This window comes from Coccinella septempunctata, chromosome 2 (assembly GCF_907165205.1).
Source record: "Coccinella septempunctata chromosome 2, icCocSept1.1, whole genome shotgun sequence".
Classification (NCBI taxonomy): domain Eukaryota; kingdom Metazoa; phylum Arthropoda; class Insecta; order Coleoptera; family Coccinellidae; genus Coccinella; species Coccinella septempunctata.
This window is the reverse complement of record NC_058190.1, coordinates 41,306,064-41,327,890: the sequence shown is the minus strand read 5'-3', so window position 1 is coordinate 41,327,890 and position 21,827 is coordinate 41,306,064. Positions and strand designations below refer to the sequence as shown.

General features: G+C 32.1%; 4 protein-coding genes across 6 annotated transcripts; 3 read left to right on the top strand and 1 right to left on the bottom strand.

The window, feature by feature from the left end:
* Positions 1 to 524: 524 nt before the first annotated feature.
* Positions 525 to 2,259, top strand: LOC123308458 (tRNA selenocysteine 1-associated protein 1). The gene is made up of 5 exons (XM_044891114.1): positions 525 to 710; positions 781 to 1,135; positions 1,221 to 1,474; positions 1,633 to 1,750; positions 1,906 to 2,259. The coding sequence occupies exons 1-5, from the start codon at positions 648 to 650 to the stop codon at positions 2,025 to 2,027; spliced, it is 912 nt and encodes a 303-aa protein (XP_044747049.1). The 5' UTR covers positions 525 to 647; the 3' UTR covers positions 2,028 to 2,259.
* Positions 2,260 to 2,537: 278 nt separating this feature from the next.
* LOC123308447 (interaptin-like) lies at positions 2,538 to 12,919 on the bottom strand. The gene is made up of 12 exons (XM_044891095.1): positions 12,638 to 12,919; positions 12,494 to 12,579; positions 11,907 to 12,409; positions 11,228 to 11,445; positions 10,855 to 11,172; positions 6,632 to 10,768; positions 4,922 to 6,256; positions 4,335 to 4,400; positions 3,878 to 4,274; positions 3,604 to 3,821; positions 2,999 to 3,244; positions 2,538 to 2,680 (listed from the first exon to the last, which is right to left on the bottom strand). The coding sequence occupies exons 1-12, from the start codon at positions 12,668 to 12,670 to the stop codon at positions 2,636 to 2,638; spliced, it is 7,602 nt and encodes a 2,533-aa protein (XP_044747030.1). The 5' UTR covers positions 12,671 to 12,919; the 3' UTR covers positions 2,538 to 2,635.
* A 145-nt stretch (positions 12,920 to 13,064) lies between these two features.
* On the top strand, positions 13,065 to 16,508 carry LOC123308450. Of its 2 annotated transcripts, none has more exons than XM_044891098.1 (11): positions 13,065 to 13,214; positions 13,496 to 13,594; positions 13,648 to 13,765; positions 13,834 to 13,975; positions 14,088 to 14,263; positions 14,507 to 15,138; positions 15,208 to 15,349; positions 15,409 to 15,588; positions 15,642 to 15,862; positions 15,950 to 16,158; positions 16,217 to 16,508. In XM_044891098.1, exons 2-11 carry the CDS (start codon positions 13,518 to 13,520, stop codon positions 16,456 to 16,458), a joined length of 2,139 nt encoding a protein of 712 aa, XP_044747033.1. In that variant the 5' UTR covers positions 13,065 to 13,214; positions 13,496 to 13,517; the 3' UTR covers positions 16,459 to 16,508. The 2 variants fall into 2 exon arrangements, with proteins under 2 accessions (XP_044747033.1, XP_044747034.1); XM_044891099.1 differs by having other exon boundaries at positions 13,099 to 13,214; positions 13,479 to 13,594.
* Positions 16,509 to 17,142: 634 nt separating this feature from the next.
* On the top strand, positions 17,143 to 21,755 carry LOC123308453 (ATPase family AAA domain-containing protein 2-like). Of its 2 annotated transcripts, XM_044891101.1 has the most exons (14): positions 17,143 to 17,442; positions 17,495 to 17,646; positions 18,207 to 18,476; positions 18,639 to 18,836; positions 19,066 to 19,241; positions 19,362 to 19,509; positions 19,565 to 19,744; positions 20,105 to 20,276; positions 20,334 to 20,429; positions 20,485 to 20,544; positions 20,709 to 20,909; positions 21,167 to 21,315; positions 21,369 to 21,429; positions 21,497 to 21,755. In XM_044891101.1, exons 1-13 carry the CDS (start codon positions 17,232 to 17,234, stop codon positions 21,420 to 21,422), a joined length of 2,067 nt encoding a protein of 688 aa, XP_044747036.1. In that variant the 5' UTR covers positions 17,143 to 17,231; the 3' UTR covers positions 21,423 to 21,429; positions 21,497 to 21,755. The 2 variants fall into 2 exon arrangements, with proteins under 2 accessions (XP_044747036.1, XP_044747035.1); XM_044891100.1 differs by lacking the exon at positions 21,497 to 21,755 and having other exon boundaries at positions 17,144 to 17,442; positions 21,369 to 21,488.
* Positions 21,756 to 21,827: the final 72 nt, after the last annotated feature.

The following is a 21,827-nucleotide window of genomic DNA, read 5'->3' as shown; positions in this document are numbered from 1 at the left end:
AAGAAATATATTCTAATTAAAACAAGTTCTAAAGTATCAGGAACAACTAAAATACTTACTGAATAAATAAATATAACTCAACTCATTAGAGATTATTGCACTAACTGACGTAAATCTTGACCAAAAACAACACAAGCACATACTAAAAGAAATAGGTTATCTTTAACCGACCCAACTCTGCCAAAATGATGCAAATCTCCATGACAACGGCTAGACTTATTGGGTGTGTTCATAAACTTACCCCGAGAGTAGAGTATGAGTATGGTCATGCTCAGAGAGCATATTCTGAGGAACTAAAAGTACGTTTGTGAACGCTTCGGGTAATCAGAGCTTACTCAGAGCTTGCTCTGAGTAAGTTTGTGAACGCAACCATTTAAATCTGCCAGGCCGACATCTTGGTAGGTAATTTCAGACCACAGAGTGTTTTGTTGCCGGTTTTAGTTCATCAGTTTCACCCCCCTGGGTTCCTCTTTAGACTTTAGACAACTCTAGGTAGGTTTGCTGTACTGTAGGTGTAAAGCAAAGATTATAGTGTTCTGTGATGATTGCTGACAAACACCAGAAACGAAGAAACAGAAATCTCAAATCTGGAATATTTTTAATTTTGGAAAGTGTCCGACTTCTAATTCAATGATTAAAATCATATAATGGCATTTACGATAAACAACAAAATGACGAATATGGTCCATTGTCAATTATGGATGGGCAGTGTAAGACATTCAAATTTTGGAAATTCATCTTTATACATGAACAAATTTATAAGGATATGTTTCATTTCAGCTGGAGCCCTACATGACAGAAAGTTTTATATTGTCCGCTTTTCGAAGAATGGGGGAAAATCCACTCAATGTGAAAGTTATGAGAAATAAACTAACAGGAGAGCCAGCTGGTTACTGTTTTGTCCATTTTGCTAATGATGAGGAAGCTATCGATGCAATGCATAAGTTAAATGGTAAACCCATTCCTAGTACTAACCCAGTTGTGAGATTCAGACTCAATAATGCAAGCAATACAGGAAGAACTCTGTTAGATCGAGAATTTTCAGTTTGGGTTGGTGATTTAAGCCCAGATGTAGATGATTACAATTTATATCGTGTATTTTCATCCAAGTTTAGTACTATAAAAACTGCTAAAGGTAAAAAGAATTTCAAATATTCATGACTACTACTGTTGGCTTAGTCTTCATTATCAATTAATTATATGAAATTAATTGTTTTCAGTTATTCTTGATAATAGTGGATTCAGCAAAGGATATGGATTTGTGAGATTTGGTAGTGAAGATGAGATGAAAAATAGTCTCATGTATATGAATGGATATGTAGGTTTAGGCACTAAACCATTAAAAATATGTAATGCAGTTCCCAAACCAAAAGGTGCAGCTACTAGTACAAATGGCTCATTTACCTCTGGTTCTGATTATAGCCAATATTATGATCCAACAACATATTGGCAAAATTATGCTAATTGGCAAAATGTAAGCATTGTAACTGAGAATAATCATTTCACTGTAAGACTGATTTTCAAACGCATTTGCATGTGAGAGTTGAATTACAAAAAGTAGGAACAGTAGGGAAAAAAGTGTACACATCAATATATGAAATTTTATTCTCCTCATTCCGATTTTATTTTCAGCAAGGATATTATGACCAAAATGCAAATACTGCTAGCACCTCAGAAACCAATTCTGCCAGCAACGTAACTTCACATGTTCCTCTACCAGAGAAGAAAGATGATAGTTTAGAGCTTATTGGTAAGTTCTGTTAGAAGTCTGTAAAATAGTGTTCAATAATAACAATAATGAAAAATTTTGACAATTTTTGTGTTGTATCTAGTCATCAATTTGATTCATTCCAAACTTTATTAGAAATGATCTTTGATAAAATAACCACTTTCTTTCAATTATAGATCACACAATGGCAGTAGATATTGAAAAAATGAATAGGGAAAAAATGGAACAGGATAGTAATTTGTGGGATGCTCTGGAAAGTTCAAAATGGATGTCTGCCGAGCAGATCGAAGTGAACTGATGAAGCAAAGTGACCATTTTTAGTGCGATATAACACTGAAGAATACATTCAAGCAATTTGTAATCCCCAAGGTTTGGTTTATTTTCTGCATAAATTATTGTTTGATAATGGCTTTCCCAGAGATAACCTTGAGATTATACTTTGAAATACTTACCTTTTTCAGGAATAGGGACAAGTTGTAATTGTTTGTAGGTTGTGAAATTATAAATAAAGTGACTATATGAAATTTTCATTGCAAGGCTTCTGAAGTAATCAATCTAGTCAGTCAAATTAGGTTTTTCCAACAAATGGTTCCATGTACAGAATGTTAAATACAAGCTGAGCAACAGTTTATAGTTCATCACACACTGAATGTTTTTCAGGCTATTTTTAAAATGTTTTAATATCAAAGCAGTCAAGTTTTTGACTGTTTCCTAGAATAGTTACTCATTAAGCTGAAAAAATTCTTGGTTCTGCAGCACATGGATAGCAACCACTATTTTTCAAATAAAAATAAAAAAAAATCTACAATTATGGAGTGTATAACATATAATAAAATAAATCAAACAAACACATAAATACAGATTAAAAACTAAAATCACTGGCGTCTGAATCACTGCACCCATACACTATCTACGGAAAATACTTAATCTTTTTTTAGGTGAAGTGCCAGGCTGAAAAAATTCAAATTATTAGGTTTATTACAAATTCCACCAATATTATATAGTGAGTTCAAAAACTCAGTGATAAAGTGCAAAAGAGGAGAGCCCTAACGTGAAGTCAGGAGTTTTTATGAGCTTGTTCGAAGTGGTAACCAGAGTAGTTGCCCATCTTCAAACAAAGTTTTGGTTGAGATTTTTATTTTACTAGTGATATGTCGTATCCATACTTCACAAACAGTTACTGAGCGGTATTTTTTTCAAATATTAAGTCTTTTCCTGCGGAAACATTCAATGATGGACGCAAAATAAGAATACATAAATTACATTTACCTCAATACTGCTCCTTGATGAACTTCTTCCTGTGAAAAGAGATCTTATCCGTCCTGGTGTGCTTTTTTTGGATTCAGAATGTTGATCTTTGGTCACATGCATTTCGCTTCCAGTTAATGATAATCGGCCACCGTTTTTGCTAGGAGTTGGTGGACCAGGTTTCTTATAAGATGTAGTGCCAAAGTCTTTTTTTCGTTTTTCAGCTGGTAGCAATTTACATGAACTATCGTCGAATGCGCCTCCAGACTAAAAATATGACAAAAAAAACCTTTTTTTGGTGCACTATGCGTGGCATGAAATAAAAGAAGTATTTACCAGGAATACAAGTGTAATTTTTATTACATATATTTTTTCTATTTCTGTGCGTTTTTACCCACTTTCCTGCACTCATTTTAGTTTTGAAAGTGTTGCTTCCCGCACTATACCCCCCAGGCTATTGGTGGAAAAAAAAATTTCCTGCACTAGTGCAAGAAATTGATACTTCATAAACAGAAATGAGTGAAGCAAAAGGGAAAAGAAAAGTCGCAGAAAAAATAAGGTTCTTAACTCAATCGGAAAGCGCCCTTCCCGCACAAGTTAGGAAAATAACTAAATATGTTTCTCACCTTAAGGTCATCCTCTCTGAATCGTTCAGGGCTACAAAACTGTGTTTCAGCTGGATAAGAGGATTTTAAATGCGGAGGAACCAAAGAATTTCGCCAAGCTAGTTCTGAGACTCTGGAATCTCTATCCTCAGACGATGGTAAATCACATTTACCTTGCTTCAAATCTGTTAAATACTTATTGTTAAACATTTCCTCTTCATCTTCCATTTGTAAGTTTCCTGCAAACAAACAATTTATGCATACATTTTTCTGAGATATAGCCTAAAAATTATACCCATGCTATTAGGAACTCCAAAAGATGTTCTCCTTCGAATATTAACTTCCTCAACAATAGTGCCTGATCTAGGAAGTGTCTTCACTTGACGCTCATCATATTGTTTTCTAGTGTCCAAACTTGAAGGATTCACTTTGCTGGGATGTTTGAATTCCATCAGTTTAGCTATGCTATTACGAGGCCTGGAGTCTATAGCGGTCGAGTTCATACAAGATAAGGGGAAATCTTTAAGACTTAAAGTATCCAATTCATGAACCTGGGAGTTGGAACCATGCATCTGAGAGAAAATATTCTGTTCTTGGTTCTTCCGCATTTCTCTTTCAGTGAGTAGTTGAATTTTTTGTTTGGCTTCGAAAAGGTCACATTCAAGTCGTTCGATAGTTTTCAGTAAAGATGCCTGAAATGTATTGAATAACACTCTTTATACTATTTCTGTTGGAATTAGGGGTCTACTCACACTTTCATGTTGTCTTCCTTTGATTTTGCTCATTTCTTTGTTCAACTCCTCTCTATATAATTTTATCTTAAAAACAAAATACTCAATTGATAATCATTTCTAACTATAACATTTTTGAGATGAATAAAGGGAAAATTTGAAGTTTTCATCGTTATTTTTTGCCATAAAAATCATGCTTCCTCAGTAATAAAAATAATTAATTTATTGAGATTTATATTTTGAGTAAATGAACCCTAATCACACATCTTATTGTTCTATTCATGTTATGTATAATAAGAGATAAAAAATACTGCATAAATCATAATTAGTGAAAGAAGGGGTTTTTCATTAAGAAGTTAGAATCAACTTATTTAAACCGCCAGGAGATATTTTTTCTTGACAATTTGTGAATCATAATCTATTCAACTAGAATATTTTAGGTATTCCAATTATACCAGAAGGTATGAAAAATTTTGTTATTTCAAATGGGACATAATCAAATTTTTTGGACTTCAACTAGGGATTTTTTATGATCTACCAAAGATTGTCTTGAATGAATAGTTTTAACCAAATAATACTAAATGAAAGATTTTCTCAATCAAACTCACCATTTTATCCTTCATTTTTTCCAATTTGGTTTCATATTCTGCTTTAATGTTCTGTATCTGCTTTGTATTTTTCATTTCATTCTCATACCTTTCCTTTTTCAACCATCTCAAGAACTCATCTCTATCTCTTGCCCGTTTATACTTCATTGTATCAACCTCTGTCATCAACTTGTTATTTTCTTCCAGAAGCTTATCATATGCTTCCTTAATCGATGTAAACTTGCCTATTTCTTGTTTGTGTTCCCCAATCATTCGTTTTAAAAGAATATTTTCGTTTTCCAATTTTTCATTGTTTATTCTTACATTAGAAAAAGCTTCTTGCAATTTTTCCAAGTCTGCCTCAAGACATTTCTCTTTTTCAGGATTGGAAAAGAATCTGTTTCCAATTGGCGTTGAAGACCTCATACAATTATCTTTGTGCTCTTCATATTCCTTCTGTAAATCTTCAAGACATGATTTATATTCTTTCAAAACTTTTTCCTGGTCTTCTTTATATGAAATGTATTCTTGAAGTAACATTTTATAATGCAAATCATTATCCAAAGTTCCAGGCTTATTGTCGCCCTCTTTGAGTTTCTTGTTTTCTTCTCTTAGCTTCTTAACTGTTTTTTCCAAGTTATTCTTTGTATTCTCCAATAAAGTTACTTTTTGTTTAAGTGCAACATTCTTCTTCTTCAAATCATCTTCTTTGATTTTATCAATGTTAATTTTTTTAGAAGTTGTTAGTATATTCTCTTTTTGTTGCATTTTGCTATCTTCATCTTTATATAAATTCTCCAATTCTCTTTGTGATGCCTTAATTTGTTCTAGAATATCCACAGCTCTCTCAGTGAGGTCGGATATATGATCACTAAGTTCATTAACATTGTGTTTTTCTAAGAAATCTTCAATTTTTAGTTCCAGAGCTGCAAAAATATTGTCACAGTTTCTCTCATAAAATCCCACAAATTCTTGAACTATTTCGTTTATTTGCTTGGAATATCTATTGTATTGTTTTATTATATCTTCAGAAATGATATCTATAGCTTCTTTTTTCTCCATGAGTTTTTTGGATTCATCAGACAAGATATTTTTGTTCAATAACACCATCTGAACTCTCATATTATTCGTTAAACTTTCTAAACTATTCTTTTGAGAAAGAAGCTTATCAAAGTCATTTTTGAATTTTTTATAATATATTTTGAATGTTTCATAGTTTTCCTTCTGCATTTCACTACTTTGCATAAGAGCTTCGATTTTCTGTGACAGTTCAATATGTTTCTCCTCCAGAAACTTTTTGTTGCTTCTCTCATCATCACATTTTTTACATTTGTCTCTGAACTCTTTCAGAGTTGCCTGTGAACAATTCATGTTTTAATGGTATTTTTATGTATTTTATGAAATAAGGTTTTTCAGGAATCATTTCATTCTTGGTAAATATTAGGTTTGGAAGAAGTTTATGTATAGGAAATTGTAAAAACTTGCTCTAGAACTTTGAAAATAAAAGTTATGGTCAAAACCCAGTTTAGAAATTATGTTAAGTTAACACAGGGTGCTTGAGGTAAATGAAAACCTGACAGTCATCCCACAGCACCCAAGTTAGGAACTTTTTCTAGCAGACCCCACTTTTTTGCTGTGTCTACTCTGAACTTTATCTTAATTCTTTAATTTTTACAATTTTCAGCAAAAAAATATTGACAATGAAATCAATTTAGAAATGTAAATACTTACCAATTTTTCCTCTAGGGCACATTTATCATTCTTCAATTGAATATTTATGTTGGTTTCTTCAGCTAACCGATCCTCCGCAGTTTTTCTCTCTTGGATTTCTTGGTTTTTCTCTTTATTCAACAAACCTAATTGGGTGGATAAGTTATCGTTCTCACCAACCAATTCCTCATTCCTCCTCTTCAATTCTGTAATATCAAGTTTATTTCTAACTGCTTGGACTTGTAGATTGGCAAGGGAACTTTCATACTCTTCCTCAGTTTTGCTAGTTTTGTTTTTAAGTTTTGAAATTTCCTCTCTGAATATTGCAACTTGAGCTTCTAGAGCCATAATTTTCGTTTTGTATTTTTCTATCTCTATGTCATTCTTGGATTTCTGATTTTCCAAAGTAATCAGTTTCTCTATATTTTCTCCAGTTTTGGTGTTATGCACTTTCTTTAAATTGACAATTTCATCTTCTAGATCATGTATTTTCTCTTGCAAATTCGTGATATGAAGCTTCTTCAATGTTATTTCATCCAAGTGTGTTTTCTTAATTTCACTGATTTCTTTCTCCTGTTTTTCCATTTTGTTCAAACACTCCTGTTTTTCAAATTGTAACTGATTATATTTTTCCACAACAGAATGGAGATTTTCTGTCTGTGTGGCTATTTGATGTTCATTGTCCAGAATTTGTTCCTTCAAATTTTGTACCACATCAAAACGACTATGGTTAGATGCTGCTAATTCTTCTTTCATAGTTTCTAATTCTTTCAGATAAAACGTTTCTTTTTCTGAGAAGATATCAATATATGCATTCAGTTTTGATATTTGTTGACCAAGATTATCAATTTCAATTGAAACATCATTAGTTCTATGGCTCTTTTCAGGGGTTTTGAGTAACTCTTGTGTATCCAATCCTTTATAAGCCCTATGGATGTCGTTCAATATGAAATCGGATTTACTTCTGCGTTCCTTCAAAGATGTCATTACTTTATTCAACTCCTGATTGAATAGTTTTATTGTTTGAGTTAAACCAATGAAATTATCTTTCAATGTTTGGTTATCATTCAATAATTTTTCTTTCTGTTTTTTATCGTCCGCCCAATCATTATTAATTTTACTAACTTCAGCTTTAACATTTTCCAAGTCTTTTAACAGAGATGTATTTGATTCTTTCCATTCATTCTGTTCCAGAAGCATTTTTCTCCTGAGTTCTTCAGATTCTGCCAACCTATAGCTAAAAATACTTATAGATTCCTTTAGTTTTAGTATTAATTTATTGCATTTGTAGAACTCTTCCTTATGGAAAACCTTGAGATCAGCAATTTGTTGCTTCATATATTTTTCAAAATCAATGTATTTGACCAACTTTTTCTCAGAATCCTCATATTTAATGATCAGTTCTTTAAGATGAATATTGTTGGAAATATTGTTCTCAGATTGCACTTTCAAATCTGAAAGGAGACTTTCTAATTCTACTATTTTAGCATCTTTTTTTTCAATTTCTTGGAGACACTTATATTTTTCTGAGTTCAAATTATCGATAGTTTCTTGAAGAATAATTGTTCTGTTTGAAATTTCATTTTTTTTCTTCTCAGAAATCCTCAGTTCATTACAGGAATTCTCTCTTTCAGAAGTTAAGTGCTTTATTTCTTGAGAAAATCTTTCTTTTTCACTGGTTAATTGTTCTTCTAACTCAAGAATTCTGTACTTCAAACTTTCACTGTATTTCTTTTCTTCGAGTAACTTTTCTTCGATTTCATTAATGCGATTGTCATTACTTTTTACTAGTTCAAAGTTGCCTTTCTTCAGGTCATCAATCAATTTGTACAACATATTCTTTTCATTTGCAAGACATAACTTCAAGTCCTCAAAATTCCTCTTGGTATTTACCATTTCAATTTTTAGATTTATAAGTGCCTGATTATATTTTTTCATCATTTCATCTTTATGCTGAATGTCCGTATCCTTTTCCTTCAAATTTTTTTGTAATAATTCTGTAGCTTTGAGATTAATTGTTTTTTCATGCTCAAGGAGTTCAATTTTCAATTTACTATCTTCAATCAACCCTTCTGTTATTGCCAATTTTTTGTTCAAATCATTATTTTGACTCATCAGTTTCTCATGTTCTAATTGGTTTTTCTGAAGTGAAGCATTGAGGGATTCAATACTTCTTGAATATTCATTATTGACATCCTCCAAAACCTTCAACCTTTTTTGATAGTCTTCATTGTTTTCACCACTTGACACCAAATTTGTGGTGAGCTTTTCTATTCTACTATTCAAATGATTGATCTCATTTTTCATAGCTTCAGCATCACTCATATAATGAGTTTTTTCAGAAGTAAGATTAGCTAACTCTTTTTTAGTTTGTTCAAGTGTATCTTTCAGACTTTCTGCTTTGATATAATTTTCCTCTAATCTGGTATTTAGGAGATTATTTTGGAGCTTTAGAGATTCTATTTCATTATTACAATGATCTTTTTCGGAATGCAGTTGTGCCAGCTCTATTTCCCTTTGTTTAATAACATCCTCAAAGGTTTTCACTTTCATTAGATATTCTTCTGTTTCTTTTTGAAGAAGGTTCTTTTGGTGTTTCAAAGTCTCATTTTCATCATTGCTATGATTCTTGTCAGATGTAAGTTGAGCAACCTCAGTTTTGTAATGTTCAATAGTAGATTCAAGAGTTTTCACTTTTGAACAATATTCTTCTGATGTGGTATTCAGGATATTATTTTGTAGTTTTAAAGCTTCAATTTCTCTGATATGACCTTCATTTTCAGACTGAGACTCTGCCAGCTTCATTTTACTTTCTTCAATTTCTTCTTCAAGGTTTTTCGCTTGAACAGAGGTTTCCTCTAAATTGGTACTAAGGAGGATATTTTGTTGTCTTAAAAATTCTGTTTCATTAATGCAATGATTTTTTTCCAAATGAAGGTCAGCTAGTTGTTTTTTGTTTTCCTCGATTGCAGCTTCAAGGGTTTTTATCTTTGAATTATTCTCTTCAGATCTTGTATTCAGGAGTTGGTTTTGGTTTTTCAATATTTCAATTTCATGGATACATTTTTCTTTTTCCGAATCAAGCTCCTTCAAAGTATTATTACTCTGCTCTGTTTGGTCTTCAAGAGATTTGATCTTATCACAGTATTCAGTCATCAGATCCCCATTCTGTTTTTTAAGACCTTCAATTTCATCAACAAATTGATTTTTTTCAGAAAGAAGCTCAGCAATTTGTTCTTTATTATGTTCAATTTCTTCCTCAGAAGATTTGACTTTGCTGAAATATTCTTCCAACTGAGTATTAAGCGAGCTGTTCTGGCTCTGCAAATTTTCTATGAGTAGAATGCATTCGTTCTTTTCAGAAAGTAGTTTGGTTATTTTTGATTTGTTCTTTTCAATTTCACTTTCAAGGATTATAACTTTAGCATGATATTCCTCCAATTCAGTAGTTAGGAGATCATTCTGGTTTTTACTAGTTGCCATATCATAAACAAGTTGTTTCTTGTCCGAGAGAAGTTGGGAGATCTCCGATTTATTTTGTCCAACAGTTTCCTCCAATGTTTTTATTGTCATACGATATTCTTCCAATGTTGAATGGAGCATATTGAGCTGGTGTTTTAATTTTTCATTGTCATCAGTAAATTTCACCAGATCTGCTTTGTTTTGTTCAATTGTTCCCTCAAGTTCTATCATCTTGGCGCAATTGTTTTTATTTGCATTTTCAGAGGCCAATAATTCTGACTGAAGTTCCCCTATCTTGACAGAAAGTATTTTGTTTTGATGTTCCAAAGATTCAATGGTGTTTATACACGAATTTTTTTCAACTGTACTTTCAACTAAATTTTTTTCAAGTTCGGTCAACTGAATCGACAATGACCTATTATTTTCCTTTTCTATGAGAATTTCACTATCGAATTTAGCTATCGATACTGCATGAAGAGACAAAACATTTTTTACCTCTTGTTGCAATTGCGCAAGGGATGTCTTGTGCATTCGTGATTCAACTCCATAATAGCTTTTCATTGTTTGTACATCTTTTTTGAATTCCTTGAGTTTTATAAACCCATTATGAATTTTTTTACATAATATTTCATTCTCTTCTATCTTTTTGTCCAAATATTTTTTCGTGCTGTTAAGTTCAGAATCAAGAATATTCACCTGAAAAATTTAGATTTCATGTATTAAAAGATGTATTCTTATTTCTCGTAAATTTGATGTTATGCGATTCAATTAGAATAACTTACCTTTGACAATAATTCTGCGTTTAGTTCTTGGGATTCTTTTAGTTGTATCTCTATCACTGTGCTGGCAAGATTTTCTGGATTCACAATAGAAGAATTGGCTTTACTTGCTGGAACATATTCACTAAAACTGCTTTCAGTTGATATTGGTCTTTGCTGCCGATATCCTTCTAAAATTTCATTCAGTTCTTTGCAGTAAGTCTCCAAATGGATTACCTCAGAAGATTTATGACTCAACATTTCAGTGAGTTCATCAATTTGTTCATCATATGCCAAATATTTTTTTTGTAACTCTGCATATTTCAATTCATACTCTTCGATCTGAAATAAATGCATAAAATTTTTTACTTAATATTTGTTGAGAGTATAATAATACCTTTTCTTTATATAGGTGATGTTCCTCTCTCAACTGCTCATGTTCTCTTTCATTATTTTCAATATAATGTTCGAAGTTCGCTAATTGTTTTTTCAACAACTTCACAGTATGTTCCAAATCAGGCCTTTTAGAACATGGGGGTGGTGTTTGGCATTTCAACTTGAAAATTTCAGATTTCAAGGCAATTATTTCATCGTTACTTTTACTCAACAATTTTTCTGAAATTAAATGTTTGTCTTCAATATGTATGTGAATAAATAAAGGCCTCTGCCTTCTACATTACTGCAGAATGCCTTGAATTTAACTAACAGCCATGATTCCAATATTAATTCTCTTTTTAGAGTATATTAACCAATTAGAGCTCATCAGTAGCAATTTTTAGTATTAGAATTGATATAAAATAACTGATACATACAAATTTTAAAATTATTTGAAATGTAGTATTAAGTAGGAAAAACAGGAGGAGAAATTGGAGTAGTACTTGAATTCCACATCAAAAAAACATGATGGGATGTGTTTATGCAGCTTTCCTAAGAACTAAGATGTAAGATTTTAGGAGTCAACCTAGTCAGCAGTTGGGATTAGGTAATTTCGATCTACCAATAGGCTGATCCCCCATCTAATGAAAGCTGCATAAACCAAACAATATTGAAAAAACTTTTAAAAATTAGAAATTTACCAAGTTTTTGTGTTTTTTTAATCTGCAGTTTCAAATCATCCTCTATATCAGCCTTCTGATATTGTTCCAGTTCAAGAGCAGTCTTCAATTTGGTAACAGTTCTATCTTTTTCATAGTTGAATTTACGTTTTAAACTAGGAGTTCTGAAAACAGCAGTCAACGGACTTTGTGTTGGCTTAGATTCAGCATGCTCATATATTCTATCTTTTCCAACAAGTTTCTCCAGATCAGAGTAGGTCACATCCTTATTTACATTCTGTAAGAAATCCTTAATGGATAATTGGGATTTCTTAGATAGATTATGACACAGGGGTAATGTGAAATCATCTCTTCCATCATATATACAAGTATAGTGCATTAATAAAGATATTATTATTATGAGCTTATCTTCTGGAAGTTCCATAAATGACCCACAATTGATTTCGTCAATTTGAGCATGTTTGTAGGTATCATTCAAAAGTGTCAATAGGTGAAAAAACGTACCCGATACATCAGACTTATTTCTGAAATATATAATATGAGTAAAGAAGTAAAGAACACAAAGGTAAAGATCTCAATCATAGCATGTTCAAATAATTTATACTCACAAAATTGATAATATATTCTTGAAGAAATCACTACCTCTCAATTCATTAATGTCTTTTATTTTGGGATTCAATTGTAAACAATTACACTGAAATCAATATTTCTTGTGAAGTGTAAGTTTCTAAATTAGAATTGAAAATACTTACCCATTCAACAAGTATCTCTCCCCAAGAACTCATTTTAAATTATATATATGATAAAAAATGCGATATATATAACTATCAACACACACTTAACAAATTAATTCATTACTAATTCTATTTCACTCTTTATCCATTTTCTTAAATTCTTAACGACTTCAATGAAAAATTCGTTACTTTGCTTTGAAATTGAAAATAAGTGATTAGTAATTCTGTGGTCTGTGTCAATTTGAATTTTCTAACGGTCGATGTTCGAAATACGTGTGAAATAGAATACCAAATATTAATTTTATTCCTCTGGAATGGTTGATATTATACTTTATCGTTTATCAATGCATTTATCTATTGTTATTGTTTTACTAATTTGGGCTGTTTGAATAATATGATCATAGAAAAATACGTAATCGTCGTGATATAGCTGTTATCTGTGCATTGACTTGACATTTAAATTTAAAAACCAACGAATTCTGTTGATCTGTTGGTTAATTGTTATTAATAAATTATAAATTATTAAATGGAATCAAATTAACGAATACCTACAGTTGGATTCAGGACCAGGTTTAGATTAACAGTAATTTTGAAAGTGAGATTCTTTTCTTTTCAACTGTATATTTTGTTGTTTTTAGAATGGCTACATTATTCATCTTCTAATTATTTTTTTTTATTCTTACAAAATTCTCAAAGCATATTTATTCAAAACATAGTGTATTGGATCTTACAAAACTTGGTGTGAAATTCAACACCTTTTTAATGAAGTTGCTGGCATTATTCAATGATCACCCCTTTCTTGTAATATTGCATGCCTTATCCCTATCACGAACAAGGTCTAACAAATATAAGGAAACAGTTGAAATATTTTTCTAGAAACCATTTGCAAAACTGAAAAATGGATACAAAAGAAAGATTGCAACAATGTTTCGAGAAACTTGGCTTCTCATCCACATTTCCAAGTACCCTTCACATGTAAGCATGGAAAATTTAAGTACTATGAATTCATCTCAACAGTATATTTTTAGAAATCCATCAACCAATTTCATTTGGCAACAAATTATAAATAATGTGAAACCAAAAAAGGAGGTAGAAATGTATAAAAAAAACATAATAATCAATAGAATTGAGAATAAATTGCCACTGGTGAGAATTTATAAGAATTCAATGACTAATGTAGTCATTATTCTTTTTCCCTATGTTATGTTTTTCAGAATGCTTCCCAATGTCCAGTCCCAGAGATTGAAATTTATAATCGCCTCAACACTGTTAAAGAAGACATAGCTAAAATAAAAGCTCGAATTCTTGAAAAACAGAATAAACAGAGTTCTCTCCAAAGTAATAATAGAGCCAACTGTAAGTTGTATGCAGTTTCTTATAGTATGATATGTTTTTTGATAATTTATATTTGCTTGATTACTTTCAAAATATGAAATACTTCATTAGAACATTTCCGATTTCATTTCAGATGTAATTATTAATAGCATGAAAGAGAGAAACGAAGAACAGAGAATTAAACTTTATGCCATCAAACTTAAATGCAACCATTATAAGAATGAGGTGAAAGAAATTAAAGAAATACTCAGCAAGAGGGAAATATCATCAGTTCCGATGGAACTGAGTGTGTCATCTGATTCAATATCTGTGAGTTTTTATAAACATTTACATTTTATTTGATTCTATGTTTTACTATATTAATCCAATATCAATCCAATATCAATCCGCAAGAAATTTGGTCTGGTTTGATATTCTATGTGGGTATATCTGTTCCTGATATTTATTTTAATTAACCCTGCTTTTACTGGACAGAAAGCTCATCTGTATCTAACAATAGTGCTGGAAAATTTCAAGGTCTTAAAAAAATTTTTCGATAAATTTGACTTCCAGGAACAACTGCATCATCTTCTGGTGGAAACTGAAAAATGTAGTATTAACTACCGATATGCAGATATGAAGCAACTTGAATGCACACTTTCCCAAACAAGTATGCCCAGTATAAAGCGGTTGTCAAAAGTTTGCTTCAGTACTGTAAAAAAAAGCCAACGAAGAGTTAATGATTTACAACGTTTTGTTAGCTGTAATAACCTTCCTACTGCCAGGGCACTATTCACAGAAGCTTCTAAAGAGAACAACACAAATAGGATTAACTGCGATGATTTGCATTTGTTAGATAATTCCGGAGATCTTCTGCCTGAATCATGCTTCAATTTTGAAGCCGATGATCAATTTCTGCTCTCCTCTCAGCCAAGTTACAAACAGACAACTATAAAATCAAATTCAAACATCACGTCCTCCAAGGGAGATATATTTGGAACCGATACAAATATATGTGGGCAATCATATCTCGAAAAAAGGAAACAGAAACGTGATTATTTCACTCAAGCTTTCTCAAATAGGCATATAAATGAGAACATTGAGAATATATTCAAAAATAGTAATAGGGAGATTATTTGGCATTCCCTTTGTTCCCTCCTGAGGAGTGTAAAGTTAGAATTAGAACAGAGCATGGGGAAAACGAGGTAAGTCTTGATATTTGATATAAATTAATGGTTATAAAAATTATTGTGAATCTATCGAATTGATTTCAGTTTCAGAAACAGGGAAATTTGTAGTGATGATCTTTTACCTTTAAATTTCATCTTCATCAAAAATAATTTGTTGTGTTTGAAGAGCAAAAAACAAATAAAAGAACTGAAAACCGCTATACGAGAAAAAAAATCTGAAATTGAGGTTTGTTATATTCTGGCTAAATCAAATTGATTGTGAAAAAACTGTAATTGTAATTTTAGAAGAAACTATGTAAACTTGAAGAAGGAAATATCAAGTCGTTAGAATTTCAAATGGATGCAATCAAATTAGAAGGTGCTATTCATTTCTTACATAAGGAAGTTTATAACAACAATACAAGTGATCATCAAACAACACTCAAAACCTTGAAGACAAGAATGAATAAAATAAAAAATGAACTTGTGAGCAAATTTGATTGTGAAATAATATGATAATTAACAACGCTAATTTTCAGCAAATGAAAGTTGAAGAAATTGAGGATTACATTGAAATAAAAGAAGATCTGATGCAAAGAATAAAAAAATGTCAAGAGGATACCTTTGTGTGTGTCAGGAAATTGAACAAGTTTTTATTCAATCCATCTTGGGCTGATGGTTTGAGTGAAAATATAAATTCAAATGAAATAGAAGTTTTTCATGATTATCCAATGGATTTCATTAAACGTTTCTATTTTGTGTAAGTTAACTTAAATTTACGGAAATTCGTGAAACAACTAACATCATTTGTTGAGGTTTGATACACCATGAATGTTTTCTGTTTCAGTGATAGAGATACTTTCTACAGAGATTCGATGAAAGATTTCTCAATGGACCAATTGACACCCAATGATATTCTATACGAATTAACATCTTTATTGCAGCACCCACATAAACCTCCAGAAAAAATATTTGCAGTTATATTACAGAAAATTTATAAACTGCAGGTGTTATCATCTCTGGAATACCCAGAGGTAATACTTCCAGAAAAACAATGTGAGTCAAATAAAATTACTCCTTTTTCAACTTTACTCTGATAATAATTATTTTTTAGATTCATTTCTAGAGTTTCAAGGAAAAGAAATTTATATGGATACATTTTGTGAGAAAATAAATGCCTTCATACATTCCAACAAGGTGCATCACATACTGAGAAGCTCATCTTATTTAAGATCAAATATGGATTTGTGGTTAGATATGCCTTTCAGGCGTTTTATTTCACAGGATAGGATTGTAGATGATAAAACTTATAATGAATATGAGGAAGCGTTCAATTACCTTAAGAATAATAAATGAAAGTAAAGAATTTATATTAGAGATTTGAATAAATTTTATTTTTTTTAAAATAGTGTATTGAGAATGATCTCCCCAAAATCAGATAGAAAAACTGTCTCTGTTGGCTATGATGAAGTCTCCTGGAGATAAATTGGCGTAGACGAGAATCCTCCAATGTCGATTGGCTCATTTTAAGGGTTGAAAATTTGACTAATGAAATTTAAGCATCTCGGTTATATTCTACGTGTGAAATCTTGAAGCATATACATTTTCAGAAAAAATATTCGACCTTTCTTTGGAATGGTGTAAATAAAAAAAATTAGTAGATGTCGCTTCCAGGTTTTGGGGGTGGTTATCACCTCTGCCTTTTGTTGTATTTTGGTAAGAAAGGTATGAATGGGATATTCGACCTGTCTTTTGATCGTTGAAGGAAAGGCTATCCTAAATGCCTCTATTTTTGGATTCCTGAGCTCACCCTTAATGATTTTTATTTCTTATGACAAAATAAAAAAAAATGATTTCCCCAGATTCATAATTTTATTCTCTCTGTGGAAGGCAAACCAGGGTTTCCGATGATAAGCAAAACCTCAGATACATATTGTAGCATGCTGGATGAGTGGATTTTACTTTTCACTGCACTTAAATTATTTTGTGGAAAAACAAGAAATTTTGACTTTTCAGAATGGAAGTGATCAAATATGAAATATCAAATATTTGAAATATGTTAATTTTGACACTGATTTCACGAAACCAAACCGAATATCAATAAATTAAAAGTTGACTTATGTTAATGTATGAAATTAGGCATGTCCAGATCTTCGAAACCTTGTACATGTTCAAGAAAAAAAAATTCCAGGAACAAATTAGATTTCAGTAATGTTGGAGGACTATCCCATCACATTAAAACTCTCAAAGAACTCATTATTTTTCCCTTGCTGTATGGAAATCTCTATTCTCACTTCAATATAAAAGCTCCTAGAGGTGTTCTTTTTTATGGACCTCCAGGTAAGTTGATAATAGCTGCATAATTTTAATCGGTACAAGTTATCATTTCAAGGTACGGGAAAAACTCTTGTTGCAGCAGCTTTGGCAAATGAAATCAATACAGAAAATATAGGAAAAGTTAGTTTTTTTCACAGAAAAGGCGCGGATTGCCTAGACAAATGGCTTGGAGAATCAGAAAAGAAACTGAAGGATTTGTTTGACAAGGTACTCATTTCATATTTTTTTAGAAGAGTACATGAATATTTCGGGGAGGGCATGCATTTTTCTTGAAATTTTTATTCGTTTTCTCTTTTTATCCCCCTTGTTGCAGTTTGTGGAAAAAAATTTTGTAATGTTATGTGGGCCTTATCAGTATTTTTTTTTCACTAAAATGATGCACATATGTTATACCCAAATAGAGTGGATCAAGGGAGTATAGAAAAAGGAATTTCATCATACAGCCAAGTTGGTACTGCATCATCTCATCTTTTTTTTATTCTACTTGCTGAGGCTTTTTGTGGCCCATTGCTCTTCTGTTTGTGGTTGGGGAGACTCACACCCTTAGACACGCTGACAAAAATGCCACAGTCGACAGGTAGGAGTCCCTCTCACCATAAAAATAGTTGGTGTTGTGGTTCCCAGGAGTGTTTTGTCCTTAACTCTTAAGATTACTACAGGTGAACAGAATAGGTTCAACAGTTTCATCAGTGCTCTTGCACCAGCCTCCATTGGTTTGGGGTGTCTCTACTTGAGGAAATAATGAAATTTGTGTTGTTTATGTACAGGCTGCCAAAGCTAGGCCTTCTATCATATTTTTTGATGAAATTGATGGTTTGGCTCCAATACGTTCCCAAAAAAACGACCATGTACACTGCAGTGTAGTTTCAACATTATTGGCTCTGATGGATGGTCTAGATAACATGAATGGAGTTGTCGTAATTGGTGCCACTAACAGATTGGACGCTTTAGATCCCGCATTAAGACGCCCAGGCCGTTTCGATAAGGAATTATATTTCCCAATGCCATCTACTGAAGCCAGAAAAGAAATTATTCAGGTAGAAAAATCTTTTCCGTTTTTGAATATTTTTTTAAAAGAAAACGAGTCAGTTCCTCATCACCTTGGCAATTTCTCCTATCATAGTTATTATTGGCGACCAACAGACTTATTGATATACACTGGAAATTTTCCCTCTTATGACGGAGTATTCAATGTTTAGGTACATACAAAGACGTGGAAGCATCCTCCTACTGAGGAGTTTATAAATAACTTGGCTAATATAACAGCAGGATGTTGTGGTGCTGATCTTCAAGCCCTTTGTGCAGAAGCAGTTCTGTGTTGCACAAAAAGACTTTATCCTACTATTGGAAATACTGGTGGAACGTTGAGAGTTAGAATTGATCCAAAGAAAATGAAAGTTGGTATAAGTTTTAATAGATGCTACCCTCATACCATCTCGTTGGCACTTTCCTTTTGTAAAATATGCACTAGAATTCTATTCATGCAATTGACTTAATATTTTCAAGAAGAAATACTCTTTATTAGTTTCCATAATACATATTATTCTCACTCATTTTGGAGAAACGATATTGGCGGCAATTCATGCAACAAAACAAGTAACACTCAAATCGGAAAAAAAATTTCAGGTTGAAGAATGCGATTTTATGAATGCCCGACTTAATGTTATCCCGTCTTCACAAAAAATAGGAACAAAAATGCGACAACTATGTCCAATTTTACGGCCACTACTGGAGAGACAAATAGATAATATAGTTTCCCACGTAGGAGCCATATGGCCACATTTTCTCAACCCTCATTATAAGTAAGCAAAAAAAATTCAAACATATACAGACTGAGAAAAAAGTAACGCACAAAATTCATATCTTCGGTATTTGCTATTTGTAGAAAATTTATTTATTATTGTAATTTTATGTTCAACCAGATATGTATTGGGAAGCAACAGATATGCTGGTAGAATAATATTAATTGGATCGAATAAACAAGGATTATCAACACACATCATACCTGGAATTTTACAGATATTGGAGCATTTACCTTGTTATGTTTTGGATATTTCCACATTTGGAGAAGTATACCCGAATCGTCCACAGCCTGTTTGTATTTTTATATAATCATATTTGACAGGAGCAATTTCTCAATGTTAGGAAAGATTTACCATCGCTTCTAGTCTTATCAAGAGTAGACGAGTGGTGGAATCACATTGAGGAAAGCGACCAAATAAGCATAGCTGCTACCTTAGAAGATGTACATGCTGGTGTCCCAATTCTCACAATCGCATCTTGTCGTGGAGAACTGCCTTTGAAGGTATGACCAATTCATAGCACGAGTTTATAATTTCCAAAAACAAATAAATTTCCCCTCTGATTACCCTCATTGAATTAGCACTATGCGGAGAGCTCAAAAAACATCATAAGCACGCTTTGTGGCGAGACTCTCGGATTCAAAGCCGGCAGAGGGTGTAGTATTGCCTTGTTGGACTGTCCAGAGCGCCAACAAACCCAAAGCAAATTTGCCAAACTTCAAAGAACGGCATGTTTCATGACCTCAGGGGCATTCCTCCCTGCTCCAACGCTTGATTGTCGCAGTAAATCCCTTAGGGATACTGCATACATTGAGTAAATTTGGATTTTTTACCACGAATATAATATAATTTTTTTTTTTTAGTTGCACGACTTTTTCTATAATAATTGTAGCGTGACTTTGAGGATCGAAGATCCATCTGAAAGGGAGAGAGGAAAGTTCTTTTCACCGATATTCTTCGACGAAAATCGCCTAAGTCTCTACAAGGTTCTTTTGAATACAAACAATTTACAATCAATTAAAAATTCCCTCCAAAGTATAAAGCTCCAAGAAGTAAGGCTTTGAATTTGTTATTATCGATGCAATTTTCCAGATCAAATTATCCCCAAGTCGGTGTGTAGGGAAATCAGAGCGATCAGGAATCCAAACTTATACAGTAATGGATGGTGCTACCGACTGAGAAGTGGAGGTAAAAAGGATTTATAATTTTATGATCAGTATAACAATGACCATATCACTTTCAGGCAAATCAAGTAATAAGTTGAAATCTCATGGAAATAATGAAATGCTGGGTGATATAAAAAGTAAGTGATAATATTTAATGTCCATATAATAAAGGGGCGATTGAATGAAAACAAAAAGGAGGTAAAAAATAAGAAATTGTAATCCTATAAAGTAACACTTTTGAGGAACATGATAAGGATGATTTTGACCACCATTTTCCTCAGTAAATGAGCTCTTATTTCAGGAGAAAAAAGCGACCTTGTAGAAAAGTGCAGTAGAAAATCGATGGTACGAAGTGATGATTTCAATATATTTTCACATTTGAATTCAAATATGGTTAACAACTGTATACAGTCTTCTGTATGCTATAAGATAATCAAAACTGAACCAACAGATGAGCAACACAAAAGTTTTAGTAGAGAGAAAATTTTCAAGGACAGTGCTGGTAACTATACTTATAATTGAGAGCAGAATCAGTGCTCTATCATTTCAAAACGAGACAGATTTAGGGTTTTGAATTTTAAAGCATAACTTTCACAATTATTGGAAAGAAAAGGTTATCATCATGCAATTCAGAGTTTCACAGTTGATTTCATCAATTTCATGCAATTCAAAAATGGATGCATTTTGGTTTAGGTGTTCACAATTTACCCGAAATACCATTGATTCGAGATTCTCCATTTTGTGAACTTTTTTTTGTAGATGAAGACAAGAAGAAAATTTATAATTTGTGGGACAGAATATCAGTAAATACATCAAGAAATATGAAGCTGACTCATTTAGAAATTTTATATGATGCCATAGTATTATGTCTCAGTATGAACAGAAACAATTTTCAGAATTTGATAGAAGTAAGTGGTGAGTTTTGAAGTGTGCTATATTGTACATCAAATTTTCATTTTAGAGTGTCCAAGAAACTTTGTGTCGGATTGAAAATGCACAGCAATGTGTGAATTGAACTAAAGGCATGTACTATTACTTGGAGAACTGTATTTTGTCTTTCAATATATAACGTGAAAAATTATGTTGTAGTCTTATTGGTGTGTTGATCAGAAAAGAATTATTTTGACACCCTGTATCTCGAAAACTTGAAGCCCACAGAAAAAAATGGGAGACGAAAACAAAAATGTTACTTATTTTATGGGGAATCTACAGTTTTTGTGGCGTAGCGTTTTAGGAACACCCCTCTAAATGTTGTACCTGGATTATTCATCTCTCTGAAACCTAAAACGCAGAAAAAGCGAAGATTCGGCGATTTGAAAGCTTACAGGATTCGATTATGACCCCAAAAAAAGTTTCTTTTATTGGAAGTGAAAAAGTTCAATATACAATTTTTTCGAAATCTATTCCGGGTAAAAATACT

Excerpts from the sequence above, each read along its gene's own strand:
- LOC123308450 (XM_044891098.1), top strand. The coding sequence starts at position 13,518 with ATGGATACAAAAGAAAGATTGCAACAATGTTTCGAGAAACTTGGCTTC. Across the intron at positions 15,139-15,207 it reads CAGAGCATGGGGAAAACGAG|TTTCAGAAACAGGGAAATTT; the intron begins GTAAGTCTTGAT and ends AATTGATTTCAG. Across the intron at positions 16,159-16,216 it reads AATACTTCCAGAAAAACAAT|ATTCATTTCTAGAGTTTCAA; the intron begins GTGAGTCAAATA and ends ATTATTTTTTAG.
- LOC123308447 (XM_044891095.1), bottom strand. The coding sequence starts at position 12,670 with ATGAGTTCTTGGGGAGAGATACTTGTTGAATGG. Across the intron at positions 12,580-12,637 it reads GAGAGATACTTGTTGAATGG|TGTAATTGTTTACAATTGAA; the intron begins GTAAGTATTTTC and ends TATTGATTTCAG. Across the intron at positions 10,769-10,854 it reads ACGCAGAATTATTGTCAAAG|GTGAATATTCTTGATTCTGA; the intron begins GTAAGTTATTCT and ends TAAATTTTTCAG.
- LOC123308453 (XM_044891101.1), top strand. The coding sequence starts at position 17,232 with ATGAAATTAGGCATGTCCAGATCTTCGAAACCTTGTACATGTTCAAGA. Across the intron at positions 17,647-18,206 it reads TGAAGGATTTGTTTGACAAG|GCTGCCAAAGCTAGGCCTTC; the intron begins GTACTCATTTCA and ends GTTTATGTACAG. Across the intron at positions 21,316-21,368 it reads ATTTTCAGAATTTGATAGAA|AGTGTCCAAGAAACTTTGTG; the intron begins GTAAGTGGTGAG and ends TTTTCATTTTAG.
- LOC123308458 (XM_044891114.1), top strand. The coding sequence starts at position 648 with ATGGCATTTACGATAAACAACAAAATGACGAATATGGTCCATTGTCAA. Across the intron at positions 1,136-1,220 it reads TACTATAAAAACTGCTAAAG|TTATTCTTGATAATAGTGGA; the intron begins GTAAAAAGAATT and ends AATTGTTTTCAG. Across the intron at positions 1,751-1,905 it reads TGATAGTTTAGAGCTTATTG|ATCACACAATGGCAGTAGAT; the intron begins GTAAGTTCTGTT and ends TTTCAATTATAG.